At 37.2% G+C, this 26,148-nt stretch overlaps 1 protein-coding gene across 1 annotated transcript in view; it reads right to left on the bottom strand.

Moving 5' to 3' along the window:
* The window catches only part of LOC150108414 (sodium- and chloride-dependent taurine transporter-like), a 197,300-nt gene that overhangs the window by 1,853 nt on the left and 169,299 nt on the right, over nucleotides 1-26,148 (bottom strand). The window contains exons 10-12 of the mRNA XM_090390462.1: nucleotides 20,701-20,803; nucleotides 17,670-17,770; nucleotides 554-724 (exon numbers count right to left, since the gene is read on the bottom strand). Coding sequence (XP_090246588.1) covers nucleotides 554-724; nucleotides 17,670-17,770; nucleotides 20,701-20,803 — 375 coding nt within the window. The remainder of the gene's footprint in view (nucleotides 1-553; nucleotides 725-17,669; nucleotides 17,771-20,700; nucleotides 20,804-26,148) is intronic.

Genomic DNA, 26,148 nt, shown 5'->3' with positions numbered 1-26,148 from the left:
TTCCACAGCAGAGTTTCCAGATTAGCTTGCCCATAGCACCAATTATAAATTTCAGACACATTTTGTGGGTGGATTATAATAATAAATAATTGTAAAATGTGGGGGAAAGCAAAATTAAACTAGTAGATATACCCTCTATATACTGTAATTTGTTTTATTAATAAAGAGGAATACATTTTGTGTTTTTTTAATGCCGAATTTCAAAATCATGGAATTTATTTTATTACCACCTATAATACTCGAGCAATATGAAATTAAATTTTCGTCAGATACAACAATAGCATTATAATAGTAATTCTCCCCCCCTTCCCCCCTCTGTTTTAAGATAACAACAAGAGATGAGGAATTGAGGTATTAATTAACTGGTAATGATGTAACCCAAGGAAAAGTTGCTGAACAAGGATTGAGTCTTTACATGAAATGTAGATGTAAGAGATTTTTATATATATATATATATATATATATATATATATGGATGGAATATAACTCATAATCTGAATAGTGTTCTGTTCAATCCTTATGCAAAGCTATCTACAAAATAAATAAGATTTACCTGCATCAGTGTTCCTGGAGTTGTTAACATCCGGTATAGGAAATATCCAGGAATACACAGCATTGAAGAAAGGGCCATGCACCAACCAAGAAAGATTGCCCAGTGTGGATATTCATATATCATATTGTATGTTAAGGGCTTGTATGTAATAAGACTGAACAAAAAGATTCCCTAAAGTAAAAAAAAATTAATTAGAATGTGCAAGAACAATTTTATTTACACTCATTTTCAAAGGTAAGACCAAGTTTTGTAATCAGTCTTCCGGTTTCAAGCACTCTGCTAGTCTTAAATCATTTTATGAACATTTCAATTTTAAATATGAAACTAGGTATGATTACACATAATGATTCAAGGTGGGCAGGCTACTTCAGTATATTATTATTACATGACACCTCCAGGGAGTCCAATGACTCATCGAAGGAGGGCACCTGCTCTACAACTCTGTCCCCACCACTCATTTCACCGACTACAACGAACCGCACCTACCATCATCATCTACCATCCACCACCACCACCACTAGTATTTTCACAGACTATCACAAATATCCATGCCCACGCAGGATTCGAACCTGCAGCCGTTTGGCTGGAGAGTGGATACGCTAACCACTTGACCAACCAGGCCAGCAATTATAGCAATGATATGTCAGAACAGCCCACTCAACTCATTAGGTTTTATATTATTACTATTATTGTTATTAGAGGACCCTTATAGAGTCAAGTTACTCACCTTGGGAATATGGATGGAATAAGAATAAGATCTATTATAGGTGACGAACAGCCCATCATACCACACCTTGAATTCATTTGCTATCTGCACTCACACCACCTACTCAGGCAATGCATTCCAAGCAAAAAGAAAACTACTACTCACCCTTGCACAACTTCAGGGATGTTCCTTTGTCTTCCCCCTTGTTCTATTCTGGAAAATGCCTTCAATGTCAATCTGGTAAAATATCTCAACAACTTATATATCACAATCATAACACAAGCCTCTTCCACTTATCTCTCAAACTGTGCAAGTTACACACGATCAACCTATAGTCACAGCTGATGTACTGATGTTCCCAGTTCTGATATAATCTTCATTATCAACACCTGCATCTTCTAAGTTTCCTCATCTTTTTTGAAATTCAACAACTAGAGCTGGATACAGCAGTAGAGATATGTTCTGACTGAGGAAGGGCTCAATATAATGGAGCTTCACATATTTCTTTTTGCCAGTTAGTGCCTTTTTGGGTTATCTGCATCTTTACAATGCGTCTCCTTCAATTTCAACTCTCTTTCCAGCATGACTACAAGATTCCTTGACACCTTCACTTCCTCCAGTAATCCTAAAAACAGAATACATACTTGTCACCTACTGTATTGCATATTTTGCAACTCACACCTAGCTATGTTAAACAACTCATTTACTCACTTTTCCAGCCTAGTCAAATCTCTTCAAAGAGCCACTATGTAAGCACTATTCCTAATGTATTATTTACATCATAACAGAAGATCTCGTGGCTCTCAGAGATTCTTCTTATATTCGTATTTCCCTTTATTTCTATTTAATTAGCCTGTTGATCTCCATTGACTCTCCCTCATGCAGATTACAAACAGAAATTCGTTCACCAAAAGGAGGCACTTTTGGTGAATGAATAATGTGTGTGAAAAATAAAGTTGACAGCCTTTATATACAGTAGACTAGTTCTGAAGATATTTTACATGAAACTTAGTTTGCACATGCTTGGGTAAAAGATTAAAACAAGAATATAATTTCTTATCAAGTATAATATATTTTTTTCTTCCCAAACAGAAAAAAACTTTCTACAACTTTCTCTTATAATAATGCATATGGTGATAGTGACCCTTAATAATTTGCCTTGCAATATACACATCATAAAGGAAGCGTGGTATGCATTATGGAATACTGCGGCTGTTAGGAAGTCAACAGTTACTATATGCAAGTAGACTAAACATGAAGATACTTCACATGCAAACTCTTTTTTGCTTACATTTGGGTAAAGGGTTAAAATAAGAATATAATTTGTCAAGTATACAATATAAGTGATGCTGAGTCAAGTGAAATCTAGGAATTGTGAATATAAAGTATGGCTCAGTAAAATAGTGAAAGTAACAAAAAAATGGCTATTCAAGTTGCAGCTATTCAAGTATGTTTATTTTATAACTGGGCAAAAATCATAACCAACCAGTGGCTTGGTTATGGATCTAAAATGATCTATGGATCTGGATCTGCTGTGTTTGTTTACAAATGCCAGAAGTATCAGAAATAAGGGGGATGAAATGGTTTCAGTGATTGAGTTTATTTGCCCCAAAATCAGGAATATGTGAAACATGGTTGAATGAAGATGATATCATAATGGGAATAGAAATGGAAGGATACAGTATTTTTCATAAGGATAGAAAGGGCAAGAAGGGAGGGGGAATGCTGCTGATGATCACAGGGGAATTTAAGTACACATATGGTAGACATGAAAGAGGAAAATAGTGGCACTGGTTATGAGGCAGTGTGGTGTAATGTGGAAGTTGGTGATGAAGAAATGTATAAACAACTTGGATTAGTGAACAAAGGAAGGGTAATTATTATGAGCAATTTTAATTATGGCAGTATAGATTTGAATGAAGAAACAGCATTTGGGAATAAGGAAAGTGAATTTCTTGAGTTCTTGAGAGATAGCTATCTCAGGCAGCATATAAAGGACGGCATGCCAGGATCGAGAGTTTTAGATCTGATCATATCGTCAAAGAATGTAATTGTGAATGGGATTTCACACTTTCCTCCAGCTAGTGAAAGTGATCATGAAGTGACTACCTGGGTTGTGGCTAGCCATATACAGACTGCTGTGAGGAAAGGATATATGTGGAATTATAAGGCTGTGATTATGACAAGCTTAGGAGATAGCTTGGTGCTTTAGCATGGAATGAGGAGTTGAGAAGTAAGGCAGCATCAATGTGTGGATGTATTCTGAAGGCCAAAAGGCTGAATAAGGTAGATGTAAAATGAATGAGGAAGCTTAAGCATGAAATCTAGAAGAAGAAGAAGGTACTTTGGAGACAGTACAGGATGAATGATGGTAATAATCAGTTTCATGAAGAGTATAAAGAACAAGCCAGGAGAGTGACTCAGTTAGTAAGGAAAACAAAAGTGCAGTATGAGCAGAAATTGGGAAATCAGGCGAAGAAAAACCGTAGCGCATTTATATGTGGCAAGTAGAAGGAAGAATGATCATGCTAAGATGATGTCAATGGATAAAAATGGTAGAATGGTAATTGCTACCAAAGACATTATTGAGGTATTACAGTGATCAATTCAAAAGGGTGTTTCATCCTGATCAGGGTGGAAACATGAGGAACTTGAGGAGTGAAGGTGGACAAGGACCTGAAATTCAGGGACCACATCAGATGATGGCAATGATGCAGAAGACCCTGACATGAAGAAATAAAGAGGTTATGATCCATTGTGTAATGCCTTGATCAGGCCTCATATGGATTATTGTGCACAGATCTGGTCACCAGGTTTTTAGGCATTTCTTTTTGACTAAAGGTAAGTCTCATACAGAGGTAGGAGGGTTTTTTTCACCCGGAAACTCAGGTTTTTTGTCCCCCACAACAGGCAAGCCGGCCCCATGAACACATGGATTACAGTCATGAATATGTCCCAGCCATATGCCAGTCCCGAGCCTGGATAAAATTGAAGGGAAAGTAATGGCGAACTACCCTGTAAAAATCTCCAGGAATACTTTGTGGGCAATGCCTACATGCTTACGAAAAATTTTAAAAAAAGTTTATGCTTGCTAACATTTCAAATAGGTGGGGAGACAATTGTGACATTTTCTTCACTAAAGTCCCCTCTCTCTCTCTCTCAGCATCTGCCTTCATAAGTATTAAAAAAAATCCATTTGGCTGTCAGACTGATGTCAGTTACTAATTATCAACCTGTTTTCAGAAAGGAAGTATCAAGTGCAACATTTTCCAGTTTGGATTTTAACGTTTTTGTTATATTTGTTTTTTTTTTTACTTTACTGCATGTAGTAAGGGCATGTATGTTTTGTGAAACTTTTGCACAAGCTTAATATATATATATATATATATATATATATATATATATATATATATATATATATATATATATATGTATGTATGTATGTACGTGTGTGTGTGTGTGTGTGTGTGTGTGCATGTGCACTGGGTCACTATATAAAATGTATTTCTAATTGTGTCTTGTCATTCATCCATACAAAAAAGCTACGTCTCATTCTGCTACACCTGATACAGCTTCTAGGAATAACCTCTTGTTCCCCCCAGTCTCCAACCATTCTATGAAAAACTTTTTTAACATTAATCTGATAAAAACTTCTTGCGAATTTATGTCTTTATCATCTTCCCCTCCTCTCCACCAGACTCTGTTTCTTCATAATCAATATTCCATAGACCAGAAATGACCTTGGTCAATTATCTATAGACTCTTTCCAATGTCTCTTCAGTTTTTTGGAAACCAGGAACCAAATCTGTGCAAGTAGTCTATATGTGGTCTAATTAAGGCCTTATACAATGGAACCAGAATCTCCTTAATTCTACAATCAGTGACCTCTAAATTTTCAATCCCTATCCACCATCACATGCAGATCACTTATTTCTCCATCTTCTTCAATATATCACCACTAAATATATATTATATATTCTACATCCCATCTTTGTTTTCAGATTTTAAAACCTTACACTTTGCAACAATGAACTAGCAATCCCACACATGTGCCATTATTCAAGTCTTCTTGTAAAACCATAATATCTGATGTACTTCTCATAATTCTTCCTAATTTTGTATCATCTGCAAACAAGTGAATATCCACTTTCAGTTTTTCCCCAATATCATTACCATATAAGTTAAACAGCAATAGCCCTAAAACAGACCCTTGAGGCATGCAACAGCGACTTTCCTCTTTCAAGATACTGCTTTTCCTATATGCAACTTGCTGATACCTATCAGATAGCAATCTCCAATCCAGTGTACTAAGCTGTCATCCAACTCCATCTATTTCAGTTTAACTATCAACTTATCATGTGGCGGTCTATCAAAAACCTTTGCAAAATCTAAGTATACCACTGTATTCATCTCCTTTGTCCAAAATATTGGCCACCTTATTGTAATAAGTAAGCAAATTACTAAAATATGACTTTTCTTTAGCAAATCCATGATGTCCATCAAAGAGAAAGCCACTGTTGTCAATACATTTCTGGATCTTAACTTTCACCAACTTCTCCAACACTTTAATCACAGGCCTGGTTGGCTGAGTGGATAGTATCTGCTCTCCAGATAAAAAGGCTGTGGGTTCGAATCCTGCCATGTGAATGGATGTTTGCGATTGCCTGTGGAAATACTAGTGGTGGTCGGCAGTAGATGACATTGGCGTAGTTGCGGTCAGTTGGTGATCGAATGGTGGAGACGGAGTTGTAGAGCAGGTGCCCTCCCTTGATGAGTTCTTGGACTCCCTGGAGGTGTCAGATAATAATAATAATAATAAGAAGAATAATAATACAGTCATACCCCGACTTACACGAATCCAGAGTTACACAGTTTCTTATATGTACATATTCCCGTCCCACTTCATGCCTCACCACTAGTCGTATCTTTCCGGCGCCGGCTGCATTTGCCAGTGTCGCACATGCTGTGAACAAGCACTGACGTGTTTCGTGCGGTCTCCATTCATACACGATTTTTATAGTCTATAAACCTTGTTTATTGTTAAACAAGGTTTATAGACTATATAAACGATTGTTTAATGTTATGTTCTTGATAAAAATTTTATCACAAAAAAAATAATAATGTCATCCAAAATAAGTAAGTTTGATTCTTCTACAGCTAGCAAAAAAAGAAAAACATTTGACTTTGGAAGCAAAACTCAACATCATTAAGGATTTTGAAGGCGGAATGAAAATTTGTGAGCTAGCAAAGAAGTTTGATCTACAGGAATCCACAGCAAGAACAATCATAAAAGAAAGGTGGTTTACAGATTTTGGAGGACATAGATTCTAACAAGGAATGAATTGTAGCCACAAGGCAAGGAATAAAAAAATCATTAGTTTGCTACGAAGAAATTTTGCGTGACAAGAAAAAGACATTATGCTGTCAGATGAATCTATTAGATTTTATGAAACCATCAACATCGAAATAACTTTCTTTTTTTTATGTACGAAAAACTACAATTATGATTATATTTCTTAAAAAATATAAGTGTTTTTATAAACCTTTGGTCCCAATTGTATGTTTGTATATATAAGTTATATGCAAAATTATACCCCCGAGTTACCCGAATTCGACTTAAGTGCTTTTTGTTGGTCCCACCTACTGCGTGACTTCGGGGTATGACTGTACTTAACACAACACAGAGAGAGAGAGAGAGAGACTGGCCTATCATTTGAAGATTGAGTTTTGTCACCACCCTTATGAAGCAGTATAATCTTGTCCTCCCTCCACTTCTTTGGAACTTGGTCTGGTGTAAGGTTCATATTAAACAGTATGTCAAAGCAGATAGCTACTCCTTGGCATGTTCCCTCAAAATGCACGACAATACATCATGTAGTCCCATAGCTTTATTAACATCACTTCTCAATTTCCCCTATACCCCATGCTCACATTATCTATGTTTATACAGATAACAAGAGCAGGGAGTAATGTGAACATAGCTAAACCCAATTTCACACAACATAATTTCCTGCATCCTTTGTAATTCTAACTTCTCACTTACAATTTAAATATAGACTAGGTAGTGCTGAATATAAGATCCCATTTCTTTAACTATATAATCATATTGGGTGGGTCTGCAGGTGGTGGATAGCAGAATGGCTTGCAGATATGTAAGCTAGCTGCAATGAGGGGAAACCTGAGCAGTCCTGAACTGAGGCGGTAGTGCTAATAGGGCATTACCAATAGTAAATATGTAGATATGCAGGCTTTAGGGAGACAGTTGAGTGTGTGAATGTGTGTAATATGCCCAAGCGAGTAGGAAAGACCACGAATCAGAATGGGATAGTTAGTATAAGGCATCAAAATAGGGATGGGACAAATTGGCTTCTGCAATTCATGTATACTAATGCCAGAAGTATTAGGAACAAGAAGGAAGAATTTTTGGCCTTGGTTGGCACTTCCAAACCACAGGTTATTTGCATTAGTGAAACATGGCTGACAGAAGATGACACAGCTAGTGGGATTGAATGTGAAGGGTATGGTGTGTTTGGGAGTGACAGGGAGAATAAAATGGGGGGAGAAGCGTTATTGATGATAGCTGATGAGCTACAGCCAAGGAGAATAGAAGTGGAACTGCAGGATAGAGAAAAGAGCACATTTGAGGCTATTTGGTGTGAGATTGAAACTAGCAGAACAAAATATACAGTTGGGTGCTGCTATAGACCAGATGATGGAATAAATGGTGGAGATGTATGCATAAGCAAAGAGAAGAAATGAGTGGAAGGAGGGTAATTATTAAGGGAGATTTCAACTATGGTAACATTGATTGGAAGGAGGAGAGGACACATGGGAAAAAGGAATTGGATTTTATGCAGTTATTAAGGGATAACTATCTACAACAGCATGTAATGGAAAATACTAGGGGTCAGAGAGAGTGCTTGACCTAGTAATTGCATCTGAGAATTTGGCTGTAACGAATATGACCACGTTGCCACCAATTGGTGAGAGTGATCATAGGGTCTTGACTTGGGAGGTGGCTAAAGTTGTGGAATTTACAATTAAGACAGGGTACATGTGGAATTACCAGGCTGGTAAGTATGACAAGCTTAGGAGTTTGATTGGTTTAGTGCCATGGCATGTACAACTGCAAGGGCTAGAAGTTGATAATGCATGAGAGGCAGTTAAGAAGTGTTTGCATGAAGCAATGGCTGACTAGAGTCTGAATAATAAATCAAGTAGGAGTTAAATGGATGAATAACACCATTAAGCTTGAGCTGCAAAAAAAGAAACAACTATGGAGGGAATTTAAGGAGAAAGGTGACCGGCAGGCACATGAACGGTATAAAGTGCAGGCCAGAAGGGTAACGAGTGTGGTAAGAAAAGCAAAAAAGGATTATGAAAGAACATTGGCCATGCAGGCTAAAGAGAATCACAAACAGTTTTTTCAATATGCTGCAAGTAAAAGAAAAAATGTATATGGCAGAATAATTTTAAAGAATTCCGATGGTAGGGAGGTATAATAAATTTAGTTTAATCCTTTATCCCAGTGAGAGCAAACAAAGTTTGTGCCTGAAAATATCTTCAGGACTGAATATAGTGTTGTACTATCTTACCTGGGTAAGTAGTACAACACCAGGCGACTCATAGCAAAGGTGGAGCAAGCTACCAACACTCCTATCCCAGTATCTCCCATAATGCAAAACACATCTCCTTGTGGATATGTATACTGCTATGCATTAAGGGATTGGCCACTATCCAGACTAGTTTCGACCTTTATTGAGGTCTCATCAGGGGGAGCCAGGCCCAGAGTTGGAGATACCAGGCAGAAGCAGTAGCAAGGTCATCTTTACCTATAGGAGTTGCCAAAAGGTTTGCCACCTTTTTTTTTTTTTTTTTTTTTTTTTTTTTTTTTTTTTTTTTTTTAGGTAGGGAGGTAACCAAATCAGTTGATATAGTTGAATTACTGAGCGAGCACTTTGCAAGAATATATCATATATATCATCCAGGTGGTGACATTGCAGAAATGAATGAATGAACCAATAGATTATATGGAAATTGTGGTGAATGAAGTGGAGGTGAGTGGTCTATTGCAAAACCTCAATGTCAATACATCTGTGGGATTGGATGGTATACCAGCTCGTGAAGCGGCTAAAGAATTGTCAGTACCCTTGACCGTTTTGTTTAATTTGAGTCTCAGGTCTGGGTTGGTCCCGAGGGGGTGGAAAGAGGGGAAAATAGTTCCACTGCATAAAGTAGGATCCAAGACTACTGTTGTAAATTACCGGCCGATTAGCATATCAGGAACCATTGTCAAGGTCTTGGAGAAATTAGTCAAGAGAAGAATACAGGATACTGTATGGGGGACAACATGGTTTTGTGAAGGGTAGATCATGCCTCAGTAACTTGCTCACGTTTTATAACACAGTGACGGCTGAACTGGATAAGGGTAATGGGTTTACAGTGATTCTACTGGATCTTGCCAAGGCCTTTGACAGGATACCACATGGAACTCTAATCAGCAAACTGGAGCAGATTTGGATGGATATAGGGTTGGTGAGATGGATAGGAGGGTGGTTGATGGAGAGATACCAGAGAGTGGTTTATTCAGGAGTTGAGTCCAAAAGACGGCTTGTGACTAGTGGTGAGCCGCAGGGTTCTGTTCTTGAACCACTACTTTTTGATTTGTTCATTAATGATATAGGAAAGGATCTGAGAGGAAGTGTTTATTTGTTTGCTGATGATGCAAAGTTGGGTAGAGCAATTGTGAGTGCACAGGATGTAAAAATTTTGCGAGATGATTTGGTTTGGAGGACTGGGCTAAGGAAAATGGATGTCAATTTAATGTGGCAAAGTGTAAGGTTATTCATTTTGGGGTGAAAAGATTAGCAGCAGTATATCACATTGGTGGAACCGTACTCCAGGAGATTGATGAGGTCAGGGATTTGGGAGTGTTGGTGGATATGGAGTTGAAGTTTAGGGCGCACATTGCAAAAGTGGCTAAATCAGCTCATCAAATCACTTGGCTTCTGAAAAATACTTTAACAAGCAGACACAAACAAGTTATTGTTCCTCTGTATCGAGCCTTGATAAGACCCCATCTAGACTACTGTGCCCAGATATGGGCACCAGGGTTTCTTCTTGGTGGGGAGGAGGTGGAGAGGATCCAGAGACGAGTGACCAAGATGATAGCAGGTCTGTGGAATGAACCTTATGAGAACAGGTTGAAGATTTGTGGGTTGCAAAAATCGGTTGATAGGCAGAAAAGGGGTGATATGATTGAGACATTCAAATTACTGAAGGGTTTCTATAAGATTAATCTGGAAGATATTTTTGAGAATAGGACTGGTGGTGGTGGGAGGACTAGGGGCCATACATGGAAGCTGGGCAAGAATGTGGTTAGCAGGGGTGTTAGAGCTAAGTTTTTTACTTGGAGTGGTGAATGAGTGGAATAAGCTGCCAGAGTCTGTTGTGCGTGCTATGACCGTGAATGAGTTCAAGGCGAGGTATGATAGATACTGTGTGAATGTCGAATAGTTGTTCTTGACATGATGTTAGGGCCTCCCTCAATGAGTCTGTCAACTCCTTGGAGTTGCCCGAAATAATAATAATAATTACTAAACACTGTAACACGGTCAGATCATCATTCAGTGGTCATATTGCATTGTCTGTCGTGCTGGTTAACAAGGGGATATGTTCAGATTTTGGGCAGAAGGACCCATTTGAAAAATATGTTATAGTCTCCCTTAGACACCATTCCTCAGCACTCTGCTAGAAAAAACTCCTTCAATGGGCCTCTTACCTAGTTGGGGGGAGGTGTTTAAGGGCAGTGCAAAGAAATGGTTCTGTAAAAAGGATGGAAATGGTAACAACAACAACAGCACTAGACTATGGCTTTAGGCAACTGGAACATCTTTTCTCTGACAGGGAAGGAGAAGTAACTGGTCAAGGAGGCCAAGCGCTACCAACTAGATTTAGTCGGGCTTTCTTCAACCAAGAGGAGAGGCTCTGGAACTGTCGACCTAGATGAGGGGTGGAAGCTCTACTACACTGGTGTGAGCCCAACAATGTCTGCTCAGGTGGGTGTGGGGATACTCACAAGCCCCCAGCTGTCAGATTGTGTTGCTGAGTGGATGATCCCATTGTGGGGGATGGGTGTGTGTGTGTGTGTGTTAAGGCTCCAGATGAAAAACCACAACTTGGCTGTGGTGCAAGTCTATGCACCTAATCTGGAGTTAGAATACTCTGCTTTCTTAGAGGAAGTGGATGCTGCTTCTGACAGGGTGGCAGACATGGAATCAGTCCTGCTAATGGGTGACTGAAATGAACATGTTGGAACAGATGAACAGACATGGAGGGGTGTGGTTGGGAGGAACGGAAACCCTGAGCTTAACGCGAATGGATTGAAATTATTGGACTTTCTGTTGTACTAACAGCTTGTCCATAATGAATACCTTCTTCCAGCACCGAGAAGTCCATAAGTATACCTGGTACAGGGATACACTTGGACAACGGTCTCTGACTGACTTCTTTATAGCCTCAGCATACCTATTTTCTTCAGTGCTGGACGTTCGTGTGAGGAGAGGGGCAGAACTGTCAACTGACCACCACCTCGTTGTCTGCACTCTATGGCTACAGAAACCAAATGCTACCATCAATATTGGTAGACCTAAGCAACTATACTGCATAAAATGGGAGGAATTGGAAAATGAGTTGTGAGGAAGAAATTTACAGATAGTAGATCAGAAGTTGAGAAGGAGTAGGAGCTGTTCAGAACAGCTGTCATGGCCTCTGAACTCTCATGCTGTAGCAGAAAATGGCTCGGTGTGGCAATGGGCAGTGAGAAAAGGACATCTTGGTGGAACCAAGAGGTCCAAAAAGCTGTTCGGGCAAAAAAAGGAGGCATACCTAACATGGTTTAGGGACAGGTCACCTGAGATGCGTTTACACTCCGGTATGAAAAGCTGCTACTGAGGCAGTAAAGACGGCAAAGCAGAAGGCTTGGGAATCCTTTGGAGAAAGATTAGACTCATCCTAGGCAAATGCAAATAAGGTATTCAGGTAGACCATCCACCACCTTCGAGGGAGGAAATTGTGCACAGCAGGGGCAATTAAGGCCTCTGACGGTGCACTTTTAACAACTGAGAAGGATATCCTCTACAGATGGAGGGAATACTTTGAGAGCCTTCTTAACCTGGGTGGCCTGGTAGTTGGGGACATCCAAGAGGTGCAGATCGGGGCGATGACTAGTCTCACAGCAGAAGAGGTCCATTTAGCAATAAAATTGCTAAAATCGGGCAGGACTGCTGGTGATGATGAAATTCGGCCTGAAATGCTAAAAGCCTTAAATCAAGACAGTGTTCTCTGGCTGACTCGAGTGTGCTAGGCTGCTTGGATATCTGGTCGAGCACAAAGCAGTGGCAGACAGGCATAATAATACCAGTCTTCAAGAAGGGAGACCAGAAAGAGTGCAGCAACTATCGTGGCATCTCTCTGCTCAGCCTGCCTGGGAAAGTATATGCTAGGTGCTTGGAAAGAAGGTGCAGGAGCATAGGTGAGTCAAAGATCCAGGAAGAACAATGTGGTTTTCGTACTGGTAGAAGCACAACTGACCAAATCTTCACTTTAATGCAAGTATTCGAGAAATCTTGGGAATATGCCAAGAATGTCTACACGTTTTGTGGACTTAGAGAAGGCATATGACCAAGTTCCTCAGGATAAGCTTTGGCAAGTAGTACAGGAGTATGGAGAGGATGGTCAACTATTAGCTGCCGTCAAGTCCCTGTATGAATGCCTGGAATTTTGTGTCAGGGTAAACAGCACAAAGTCTGAACCTTTCACAGTCTCCGTTGGTCTCTGCCAAGGGTGTGTTCTGTCATCCCTCCTTTTCATAATATTTATGGACTGGATTGATAGGCAAAGCCGAGGCAGTGAGTGTGTCAGAATTGGAAGATGTAGCATTGGATGTCTGCTTTTTGCAGATGACCCAGTTCTGCTTAGCTCTTCCACAGGATGACCTCCAGTGGACCCTGGATAGATTTGTAGCTGTTTGTGCAGAAGCCGTGATGAAGTTCAGTGCAGCCAAAATGGAAACATTTGTGGTCTCAAGACAACCATCCCAGTGCACTCTACATGTGAGTGGAGTCCCACTGAGGCACATGGAGAAGTTTAAATACCTTGGGTCCATATTCATGAGTGATGGAAAGTGGGATGTAGAGCTAGATACTCGAATTGGCTCAGCAAGTGCAATATTGGCTGTTCGGTAGTAGAAGTGGGAGTTAAGCCAGAAGGCAAAGCTGGCAGTCTTCAATACAGTCTATGTCCCCATCCCCACCTATGGTCATGAGAGCTGGGTAATGACCGAAAGAATGTGGACATGGATCAGGCTGGAATGAGGTTCTTTTGACAGGTTATGAGGCTGATAAGATTCAACAGAGTCAGAAGCTCTGCAATTCAGGAAACCCTCAATACTCAACCGCTGCTTCTCAGTGTTGAAAGATCACAGTTACAATGGTACGGCCACCTAGGTGCCCATACCATTATAAGAGAGGCTCCCCCAGCAGGCTCTCTTTGCCAAGCCAGAGGGGTCGGAGGCCATGTGGAAGGCCAAGGACTTGCTGGATAGATTATATCCAAAACCTTGGGTGGACACATCTGGGAGTCCCACCAGAACACCTGAGCTTGGTAGCAGAGGATCGTGACCATTGTAAGTCCCTCTGGCAGCTATTGCCCCCACAATCCAATTAGGAAAGATGGGCCTTGAAGATGGATGGATGGATGGATAATCAGTGTTTTGAACAACTTTTCTCTTGGCACTTTCTTATATGCCTTTTCTAAATCCTGAAAACTAAAATACAGATCTTTTTTTTTTTTTTTTCTTGATTTCTCCACTATTTTTCCTAAAGGGAAAAATCTGATCCTGACAATTACTGTTTTGGCTTGAACTCAACTTATTCTTTTCCATGTTACCTGGAAGACTAGTATTGAATCTTACCTGGAAGACTAGTATTGAAATTGCTCTTCTCACATTCAGTTTTATTTTTCTTCTTGCAGATAGTTAAGAAGGAATTTCAGGTAAGATTCATTTAACCTTCTGGCCATGCCTTCTAACTTATGCAGTGCAACCAATGTAAAACTTTTATACCTCCATATCTGGTGGTCAAATATCATCTACCTCCCACTGCCTTTTCACATTTCAGGTTTTTTGGGGATTTTTTCTACCTCAAGTATTGATATGTACTCCTGATTGCATTTCTCTTGAATATTTTCTACTATCATCCTTCACTTCTTGTTTCATTTATAATAAATTTAGTTTAATCCTTTATCCAAGTGTGTGCAAACAAAGTTTGCGCCTGAAAGTATCTTCAGGACTGGGGTAAAGTGGTACAACACCGGGCGAATCCTTGCAAAAGTGGAGCAAGCTACCGACACTCCTATCTCAGTATCTCCCATAATGCAAAACACATCTCCTTGCGGATATGTATAATGTTATGCATTAAGGGAAGGGCCACTACCCAAACTAGCTTTGACCTTTATTGAGGTCTCTTCAGTAGGAGCCAGGCCCAAGTAGAGATACCAAGAGATAGGAATGTTGGTATCTTGCTCCACCTTTGCAAGGAGTTGCCCGGTGTTGTACCACTTTACCCCAGTCCTGAAGATACTTTAAGGTGCAAACTTTGTTTGCACACACTTGGATAAAGGATTAAACTAAATTTATTATAGTCTGATCAACTGAAAAATAAACTTTCAACTTGTTTCATTTAATAATTCAAATAATTCTAGGGTATCTTTGTCTTCAGTTTTCATGTCGCCTTTATAATTTTCGATATCTTTTACAGTACTCTTTCCTCTGTTTCTGAACTTTTTTTTTTTTATGTCCTGGATGATAAAAAATCTCTAGAAGATTTCATGTTCTTCCTGATATTCTATATTCTTACCAAAGCAGTGGCATAGGTGGTGGTGGTGGGGGGGGGGGGGGGGGCTGTCCGCCCAGGGTGGCACTTTGAACCTTTTGTGAACTTTTGCAGTTAATTCTAAAATACAGTCTCGAGAACTCAGTTCCAAATATTGTAATACTACTGCAAATTTTCCTCTAAGTGTTGCTAGTTGTGAGAGGAGTTTTTCTAAATAAAATTTATTAAGAATTACCTACATTACTATGAAATAAACTTTGCCAATGTCATCGACGATTTTACTAACAGAAAAGCAAGAAAAATAACATTTTAGAATGTTCAAATTAAAGTTTTACTTCAAAAATAAACATATTGTTTTAATTTATTTCCCTATACATCATTTTGACTTTTTGTAGTATTTCTGGTGTGTATTGAGAGGGGCGGAAAATTCTGGGACCGCCCCGGGCGGCAACAGCTCCAGCTACGCAACTGTACCAAAGCCTTTCCATGACTTGTTTAGTTACTCTTTTGCATATTGCTTCACTTTCTTACATTTTTATCTGTATTCTCTCTGAGCATACTGACTTACTTGCTGAGAACTTTTAGCATGATTTCTTCTTTTTCAGAACTCATTGTAGTAAAATGTCAAAAGAGTAACTAAACCCATGACTTGTTTAGTTACTCTTTTGCATATTGCTTCACTTTCTTACATTTTTATCTGTATTCTCTCTGAGCATACTGACTTACTTGCTGAGAACTTTTAGCATGATTTCTTCTTTTTCAGAACTCATTGTTTCTGACTTATTTTCTTACAAGTCTGCCACCGAATCTCCAAGGTTTGGTTCTTGTTTTCAAATTTTTCTTTTTTTTTTCTTGAATAATATTATATTTGTATATTTGAGTGTACCTTTAAAAGCTGCTCCACTTTGATTCTTTTTGAAATTTTCTTACATATTTTTCTTTTCAAGATGATATTTATTTTATCCTGCTCAAAATGAATATCTTGAAAACAAAATATGTAAGAAAGTTTTTTTTAAAAAAGAATGTTCGATGCAGGTAATTACTTCCTATTGAAAATCCTCTGTATCTTGTATTTCAAAGGCATTTGGTAGACTACTTCATGGTAAACTACTGTTGAAAGTGAGGATGTGGATGGATAATTGGTGGCTAGGTTACAAAGACAGCTATTGATTGTATATGAGGGTGCAATGTCTTGAAAGAGAATGATGACAAAGCAGGATAGTAAATGGTTCTTCTCGGGGATGCTGTTGTCTAACCTAATACCAGTGATATATTTCAAGGTTTGATGATGCTAAATTGGAGAGAGCAGTCAAGTACTCTGATGTAATGTTACAGGAAGGTTTGAATAGACTGGTTCTCTTAGGCAGATAAATGGGGAGTTTGTCAGTTCACTTGGGCCACAGCAGATGGAACAATGTGTATCATCCTGGAAGAATTTTACTCAGGGAGGCGGAAGACATTAGAGATTTGTGTAGGAGGGGGTGGGATGTTAGTGGATAGAGAGCTAAAATTCAGGGGACACGTAGAAAATGTTGTACGGTTACTCAGGAAATTGCTGGTATAATAAGAAGGACACTAAGTAAGAGTTAGGAAGTTCCATTGTAGAAGGCACTAATCAGGCCATATCTGAATTTCTATGTGCAGTATCTGGCCACCTGAATGTCTGGGTGATAAGAGGTATCAAAATATTGAGTCTAAGATTGTCTCATAATTCTGGAATATAAGTATGAGGGCAGATTAAAAGAATGTGCACTATAGAGCTTGACAGAAAAATATAGGAGAAATACTGCATAGGATAAGAGGTGGTGGTGGTGGAAGAATGAAAGATCATCCTGGGAACTACATAAGGGTCAATTACACAAGAAAGTGAAAAGTAGATGTTTTGCATGAATGAGTGCAGCTGCCAGAGTTGAATTTCCAAACACTGAATGTTTTCAAGACAAGGTATGATATATTTGACCTCTCAAGATGAGTCTTGTGACTCTATGAAAGTCTGTGAATAACACTATTTCTGCCTCAAAATATATGACCTCAGAATTCATGACATTTACAGGCCAACCTACAGAAGGCTTTTGTTGTAAGCCTATAATGCATTTATACTGTGGATGGGCCAAGAATTTTTTTTCTATTTTTATTAATTTTATATATTTTTTTGTTATTTTTGTAATTCTTTCTTTCTTTCTTTTTTTTTTCCCCTAGTTCAGAAACCCTGCTCTGGACACCAAGCATGAAACTTTTTTTTTCAAGCCACTTCAGGCCTCCAGTAAGTGGAACAATGATCTCACACCGGTCAATGAGAGTCATCTCCCACCTAAGAACAATCACAAATATCCATGCCCACAGTGAGATTCAAATCTGCAGTCTGTTGAATGGAGAATGGATATGCTAACTACTCAGTCAACCAGGCATATATATAACACAGCATAAAAGAGAATATCTGCATCTACATACTGTTTTATTGCTCATTACTTGATAAAAAAAAAAAAAAAAAAAAAAAAAAACAGTTTAAACAACTCACCCCAGTAATTGTTGGTGTAATAAAACTCCAGCATATACGTAGCCAAGGATTCAATCTAAAACCCAACATTTCTTCAATGTTATCATAAAAACGCCCTACACCTAAAGAGATAACATTTTTATTTTGTAAGAATTTTAATTAATTCAATAAAATTTCAGATATAAATAAAATGGCATTAAAGTATTCTTAGGAATTTGTTCTATATTACTGACTAGGTTGTCTCACCCCCCATTAATCAAACATCATTTCAGAGTTTAATATTTGAGAGGGATGAAAAAAAATAAAAATAAAAATATACTTCAAAATACTATGAAAATGTTTACCACAAAGAGAAATTTTCCTGTTCCAGTGTTTCCAGTTTGCACAGTATTACAGAAAAAATACATTTAACGTTTTAAGTAATTTTTGTATACAGTTTATCTTTAAAGTAAAATCCATATTTTGTAATTGTATTTGAACTGTTTGTGACTGTACAAAAGTTGTAAGTTTCAAGTATTATTTAAGTTTATTATTTTTTAAATTTAATTTTAGAGGGTAAAAATATTCTAAGCTTCTAAAATTCTACTTATTCCAGAGTGTTCTTATTATTCCAAATATTTTCTACCAGATAATATGTGCAGTTTAAAGAAGTAGGGCATCATGATAACAGAACAAACTTTTCTCCCTTCTTTGTGAGAGGTGTGATTTTTAGATATTGATTTTTTCAAAAATTAAAGTATATGTTTTTAAAGTAGAGATAAATTAAACAACCTCAGAACAAATATTTATTTTAAAATTTTGCAACGAGTTATCTTTCATTGGCTAGCAGTCTCATTATTCATTTAAAAAAAAAATTCTTTCTTCACAGAATCTGATTTTTTTTTTTTTTTCAGTAGCATGATCCCAAGTATAGCAAGATTTGAAATATTTAGAGACATTTGTTTTATTCTCCATGATGGAAAGAAAAAGTTCAGGACAGAACTTTCTTTTAAAATGTCTAGATCGCCTTCATTTTTGTAGATAATTTACAAAATTATTCTTCTGAGTGACTTTTGTATGCGTGTTGCCAATATATTGGAATAAAAAAAAATCTGAATTTTTCAAAACCACATCCATGGAGTCACAAATGCACTTACTGCTCATCTCTTTTACAAGATTAAAAAAAAAAGTGAATCATTCAAGGAGCAACTGTAGCAAGTTTTTTTTTTTTTTTGTGGGCTAAAAAAAGCAATTATACTTGACAAGTAATTATATTCTTGTTTTTATCCTTTGCCCAAGTGTGAGTAAACAAAAGTTTGTATGTGAAATATCTTCCAGACTAGGCTACTTGTATATGGAGGCAGTTGACTTCACATCCAATTTGTTTCAGGATTCCACAATGCATGGCAATGTACAATTCCTTTCAGATATTATTATTATTATTATTTCAGTAACTTCCATGGAGTGAAAAGACTCATTATGGGAGCCCACTCAACCAGCAACATATCTATCATGATGAACTTGGAAGTTATTTACACTCCCTGTATTCACAATGCACTCCAGAAAATGCATTCCACTTAGCAACTCTCCATGTAAAAAATCCACTACTTACACCCTTCTTCACCACATCTTTATACAACTATACAACTTCCAGGAATGGTCTCTCATTCTTCCCATCTCTTTTTTATAATTCCTTCTGTATTAGTCTGGTAGAATTCCCTAACTGATTTGTAAGTCTCTATCTCCTCTTTTCCCTCCTATCTATCAAACTCTAATTCACATTTCTTCACCTGCTCTACATAACCAACACTTCAGAGTCCTAATATCGCTTTAGTCATTCATCTTTGGACACTCTAGTTTTTCCACATCATAATGTATGTATATTGTCATGCCTTATATAATAAGGGTCATTATCCAGACTGGTTTTGACATATATTGAGGTCTCTTCAATGGGAGCTGAAGCAATGGCAAAAGTCATATTTCCATATACATATAGTTGTCCCCATGTTCTTATTACAATAATCTAGACCTTCAGTCCAGATTATTGTAATGATGAAATCCCAACATCACTGGGATAACAATATCTTCTGCTGGGATAGCTTTATTGAGATTATGATGATATGCACATCTTAAAAGTGTATGCTATACATTATGGGGTGCTAGGGCAATATGATGAGAAGTCAACTGCTTCCATACACAAGTAACCTAGTTGCAATCATCTTCATGTGCAAACTTTTGTCTGCTCACACTTGGGTAAAGGAAGAAAACAATATAATTTCTTGTCAAGTATAATTTAATGACCAGTTTTATTTTAGAGTATATTCCTTCTGCATAAGAGGACAGGAAGAAAAAAATGAACAACAGAGAAACATACTGTGGTATTCTTCAAAAAAAAAAAAGTCTTACATATTCATTCTTAAATGTTTTCTGTCCCACTATTAAATACTACTCAATGATTTTTCATTAGATCTAGGTGTCATTATGCATACCAAGTCAATGAAGTGCTAATTTAATTTTCCTCCCCAATATCCTCTTTACTCAGCAATTTGCTAGTTCTACTCCTTCTCTTCTTGCATTAATGGGAAAAAAAAATTTACTTGATTGTACACACCATTTAGGGTTATTTCTGTCCAAAAATAAACGAAAAGAGTGATCTTTGTGCCATATTATACATACATTATTATTATCTAAATAAAAAATTTCAAAACTGGTGTGTCTGGCAGCAAAGACCACAAAAACCATATCTGTTTACTAGAGCTTATAACAAAAAAAAAAAAAAAAAAAAAAAAAAAAAAAAGGCATACACGAAGTACATTAAAAGTTAACTGGAATCTATGTACATGTCTCCTCCCCTCCTCGCTAGCCATGTCAGATCTGCTACTGATTTGCTTATGGAAAATTAATGCGGAAGTTAATATGAGATGTTCATATAGAAGTATAACTACACTAGACACACATAATATCTTTCCAGCAGGGTGAGACTGCCAGGTTCTGTGGTGTTAGAATGGATTTTTCAGAAGTTTTCAGAAATAGAGAGAAGGGGGTAAAGGACTTGTCAGAGTACATTACGTACCATACACCCAGGCCACAGCTCCACACTCAAAGACACAGAACCACAGCAGAGTCATGCCGCTGGCCGAATAATAGTCAAAAACTTGGAAGACGTACATACCACCCTAGAAAATGAGTAGTAAATTAAACTAAAAAATTAAAAATATTAATGGCCTATAGATGGCCCTTGAATATTACTGATTAAACAAATAGTGATAACTAGTTTTTTAACATTTGTGACTAATAATTTGTTAATTACTTGTTTAATTACTGCACTCTCACAAATATAAAAATATTATCCTTTTTTCTAAATTAAAAATTATTCAAAGTTTCCTTCTTGAAAGAAACTATCTAGAAAAACTGAAAATGAAAAAAACAATTACTGGAACTCTGTTATTTGCTGCATACATTCATAAGATGCATATTATGTTCTGATGTCAACAATATTATGATAAACACAATAGGCACACTCAATACTTACTTTTTCTCTTGAAGTGCTACTATTAATTAATTATTTGCATTGTATAAACCTAAATTAAAGCAGTTCTTCAATTACTATTATTAAAGCATGGGCATCTCCATGGGGTGTTGAAGACACATCATTCTCTAAATTTTTTAATTTAAAGAAATAATTTTTCTTTCTTTCTTTGATATGTAAATATTTTAAAGAACTCTTGCAAATCCTTTTTTTTTTTTTTTTTACTTACTCTGAAATGATAATGCAAGTATGATTTATCTTTTATGATTGTTTTTAAAGGAAAATGTATCATATGTACGGTTGATTTGTTTTCAGTATACTCAAACTTTCACAGTAACAGAATTTATTTATTTAATATATGATTTATGCATTGATAAATTATGCTGTATTTCCTTAACAAAAAATAATGTGATCCCTCTCTCTCTCTCTAGAACAGTGTTTCCCAAAGCATGTCTCCAGGGGTACATCAAAAGTTTTTAGAGGATACAAGGTTGTTTTTTTTTTTAAATTTTGATTACCTTATATGTATGTGTGTGTGTGTGTGTGTGTGTGTGTCACCACATTTTCACAGATAAGTGGTGTAGGTCTATTCTATCATTAATTTTTCAATAACTAAAAAAAATCTAAAGGAAGTTTTAAAGAAAATGTGTCTTGGAATATATTGATTGGTCTCCATAAGGGCTGCTTCTAGTTGATGGCATGATCACTTTTCAACAACTTGGATCAAACTGTGTGCATTAAAAGCTTAAATTCAAATATTTTGAACCATATGGTCATATCTCACCAATAATTTCATTTGTCCATTCATTCATTCATTTTTTTTTTGTTATTGAAAATTTAAATTTTACATTTTTGTTTCTACTGTATGTATGTTTGATTCATATAAATAAAAATGCATTTAATAACTTTAAAATATATTTCACATTTGTAATTTATTATAACACAAATGTTAAAAAATAAATACCTTTATAATTATTTGTGTTTGAAAGAAATATTATTATAACTTCTCCCAAACTGCCTTTGTCTATGAAAGAAGTAAGCAAGGGTCACTAAAATTTTTAAAGAGGTATGCAAGTACTGAAAGTTTGGGAAACATTACTCTAGAAGACAATATTTTTTTTTGAAGTTTTTTCTATAACATTTCTGAGAAAAATGTAGATCCATTTATTCATTAAATGATTTATTCATTCGAAATGCAAACTTTATTTGCATTTTCAAATTTGTTATTTTCCGGTAGTAACTCATATGATATCCGGCTACTCAACTACTCAGTATCTGACTATTGCTAATCTCTCTCTCTCTCTCTCTCTCTCTCTCTCCTACTTAGCTGCTGCCCATTATTACCACTGTAATGATAACAGTCATTAATTAAATAATGAAAAGAAATTTTTTCACTTGGTGGAACGGTGGGAAGGAGCAATGACAAGGGGCCATCCCTGGAAGTTACGAAAGGAGGCTGTGCACAAGAGGGTGAGGAGTGGTTTCTTTGTGTGGAGGGTGGTTGAACCTTGGAATGCATTGCCTGAGAGAGAGTGGTTGGAGCGGGAACAGTCAGTGGGTTCAAGGAGTGGATAATAATAATAATAATGTGCTGTTACCATCAGAGCCAGAAAGAGAAATTAATAGATACACAAAAGTGTGGAGTATTAAATGTCATCAAGATATCTGAATTTCTGAGAAGACACTGCTAGTCCTCCAAGAGAAAAGTAGAAAGACACAGTGGCGCACTCAGGATTTAATCTTGGAGGGGGCCGAGCGCTCAGGATTTAACCTTTGGGGGGGCGAGTTGAGTAGACGTTTTGCGAATACACACTACACATCGCATACGACCTATAACTGAGCATCTGCAGTGATCACTAATTCATAAGTAGCACACAACATAAATAAAAAAAATGAATTTTAATTAGGAAAAGATTTTTGGAAATTTTTCTAGTGTTTTTTCCTTTTCTTTGGGGAGTGCCTGGGCCCCTTGCCCCCCCCCCCTCTGGGTGCGCTACTGGAAAGACAATGGACACCTGAAATTAGAAACAGAATTGTTTCCACATACAGTGCCAGCATACTATAAGTCTTCGACCTTTTGTAAGGAGGACTGCAAGAAAAATAAAATGATCATAACAGAAACTCAAGACCTATCAATCAGTGGCAGTTTGACATTGATGATGAAAAGTTATAACATTGGTATCTAAAGTTTAGTATAAAGCTCTGATTATACAGGAGATTATTGTTATTGCTATTATTACATGACACCCCCCCCCTATGAAGTCCAACTCATCGTGAGAGGGCACTCCACTATATACAACACTACTATCATCAACACACAACACCATCTACCACTACTACCACCAATAGTATTTTTTTTCTGTAAATTGCATGTATTCTCATGACTGATTTGCCTGTATGAGGGATGGGAAAAACCAAGTTTCCAGGAGGAAAAACCTGCTGCCTCTGTATGAGAGTGGCTACCTCATCTTCAACTGAAAAGCCCAAATAAAGATTTCTTGTCATAATGAGAATTGAACTCAGCTCTTCCCAATTGAAGGACTCAATGTTCCATTGTTTCTTAGAATTGTGCCATGGAGGCAGATTAAACTGATTAAATTTACCTGATAAAAAGACAAATACATAAGTTATTAATCAAATATGAGATTCATTTTACCTCCAGCTAAAGCAACCAAAAGACTGCTTTATACTTATGAGAGACACGTTGTGAAGAGCCTCTGTGCTCAATAAATGCCCTTTGGATGGAAAGACCTAGTTCTAACTCAAATTCAGTCTTATCAGGTCTTTTTAAATGAATGTGAATTAGCTGGTCTCATGCAGGGGGGGGGCAGAATTTTTCTTCTCATAAATCAGGCAAATCAGGTTGAGAATTCACATAACTGACAGACACAGAAGACTGGGCATATTGGCATAAATTGCCCTATAAGAACATCAATCAGGTTTTATGAAGCTGAGTTACTTGTCCATGAGACCCCTGAGCCAAACATTTTAAAGGAATGGTAATGTTTTAACATGCACCAGTGCCTTAGGAGTTAGTCTAACTTCAGCACAACTACTTTCAGCACATACTATTATTACTGAAAGATGCAATCCCCAACTCTACATACTGCCTTTTGTTATAGTATATTTTAAGATTTCAACCCAATAAGCAAAATAAAATACATACTGACTCAATATTCAATTTAGAAACAAGAATTTATCATGTGGCAGAAAAAACACAAGGATCAAACATAGTGGATTTATTCATTATTAACATTAGACTTCCATGGAGTCAAAAGATTCACATGGGAAGTTTCTGCTATCACACAAGTATAAAGTTCACTGTGCCTTCAATTCATTCACCATTTTTGCATTAGCTATTCTCCATGCAAAGACTCTCCTTATAAGCTATTGAGAGATATTTGCTTAAAACAGCATGTGATAAAAAAGGATCCAGGATTTGAGAGAGTTAGATCTGGTTAGAGCATCAGAAAATAATGTCCATAATCAAGGTAATCACTTCACTTCTGATTTGTGAAAGTGATCATACAGTGATGACCTGGAAGGTAGCCCAAGCATGTGGAACTTTGAATAAAGAAGGGTATATGCGGAACAACAGTGTTGGTGATTATGATAGAATCAGTAGGCAGCTTGGAGTAGCACTATGCCATGGCATAAGAAACTGGAAGGGAAGGATGGCTAGTGTAGGGAAAATGATCAAGGGATGTTTAAGGGAATCATTATCAGACTGCATACATAAGGTTAGGAGAATAATTCAAGTGGGAGTTAAATGGATGAGTAGCATCATTAAGCATGAGCTAAACAAAGAAAATATGGTGGAGGATATGTAAGGAGAAAGGTGATCAGCAAGCTCATGAGCAATACAAAACACAAAGAAGGATAATGAGCCTGATGAGAGAGGCAAAATCAGATTATGAGAGAATATTAGCCAAGCAGACTAAAAGAAATCCCTCAAAATTTTTCACTACACGGTAAATAAAAGGAAGAACGATTACCTTTTGCAACTTCCAGGAAAGGTTGAAGTTGCAAAAAAGAGTAGTAAGAGAGCAAGAAGTCACTTTTTTGCAGAGAGAATGGTAGGAGTATGATATCAAACTCCTGCTTCGCTAACCTTTCCTTTCCTTTCCTATGCTGTTTTGATGAAAAGGAATAGATTAGCTCTGTTCACACATCCTTGAATATCAGCAATGTAAAGTTTCTTTCTAATCTCTTCAAGAAAATCAGCTGTATAATCAACCCTATTTCATACAATAATATATTTCATTAGGGTTAGGGGAAGTGAGGTAGCAGCACTTGTCTGCCTCTCTTCAACGGATGCCATTTAAAATTAATGATAGTCTTTGCTGAGCTATCTCTGATTGGCTAACAGTGGAGAATGACTGCTCCTCAGTCTCCAAAAGTTAGACAGGGCTAAAACAGCCTTGCCTACTCCCTATGGGGAATAAAAGATATGATTCTGCCAATGATGTCATCTGTTCTTTGATAGTATTAAATTTTCATTTGTAATGCTTTCATTTTTCATCCCGGCTCTCAAATACAGATGAGATAAAAGAGTGATGATTCTATTGCATAAAGCAATGATCAGGCCACATCTGGATTACTGTGGTCAAATCTGGTCACCAAGATTTGAAAAGGATGAAGTAACCTTGGAATGGATACAGAGGCAGATAACAAAAATCTTAGTAGGGCTGTACAGTGTTGGTTATATGGACAGAAGATGAAGTGGAGCAGTGACATGATTGAGACATTTAAACTGTTGAGAGGTATTATTATTATTATTATTATTATTATTATTATTATTATAGGCAACTCCAAGGAGTCCTTAGACTCATAGAGGATTTACAGGATTGATGATAAGGAGATATTTCATATAATAGAACAAGCAGAAGGAACAAGGATGAGAGGCCATCCCTGGAAGTTGCTAAAGGAAGTGGTGAGTAAGAGAGTGAGAAGTGGCTTTTTTGCATGGAAGGTGGTTGGTCTAATGCTTCG

This window comes from Typopeltis vanoorti, chromosome 3 (genome assembly GCF_054136105.1).
Source record: "Typopeltis vanoorti isolate ZY-2024b chromosome 3, IOZ_Tvanoo_1.0, whole genome shotgun sequence".
In the NCBI taxonomy this organism is placed as follows: domain Eukaryota; kingdom Metazoa; phylum Arthropoda; class Arachnida; order Uropygi; family Thelyphonidae; genus Typopeltis; species Typopeltis vanoorti.
The sequence above is the reverse complement of the archived record's forward strand: the minus strand, read 5'-3'. Positions and strand labels throughout refer to the sequence as shown.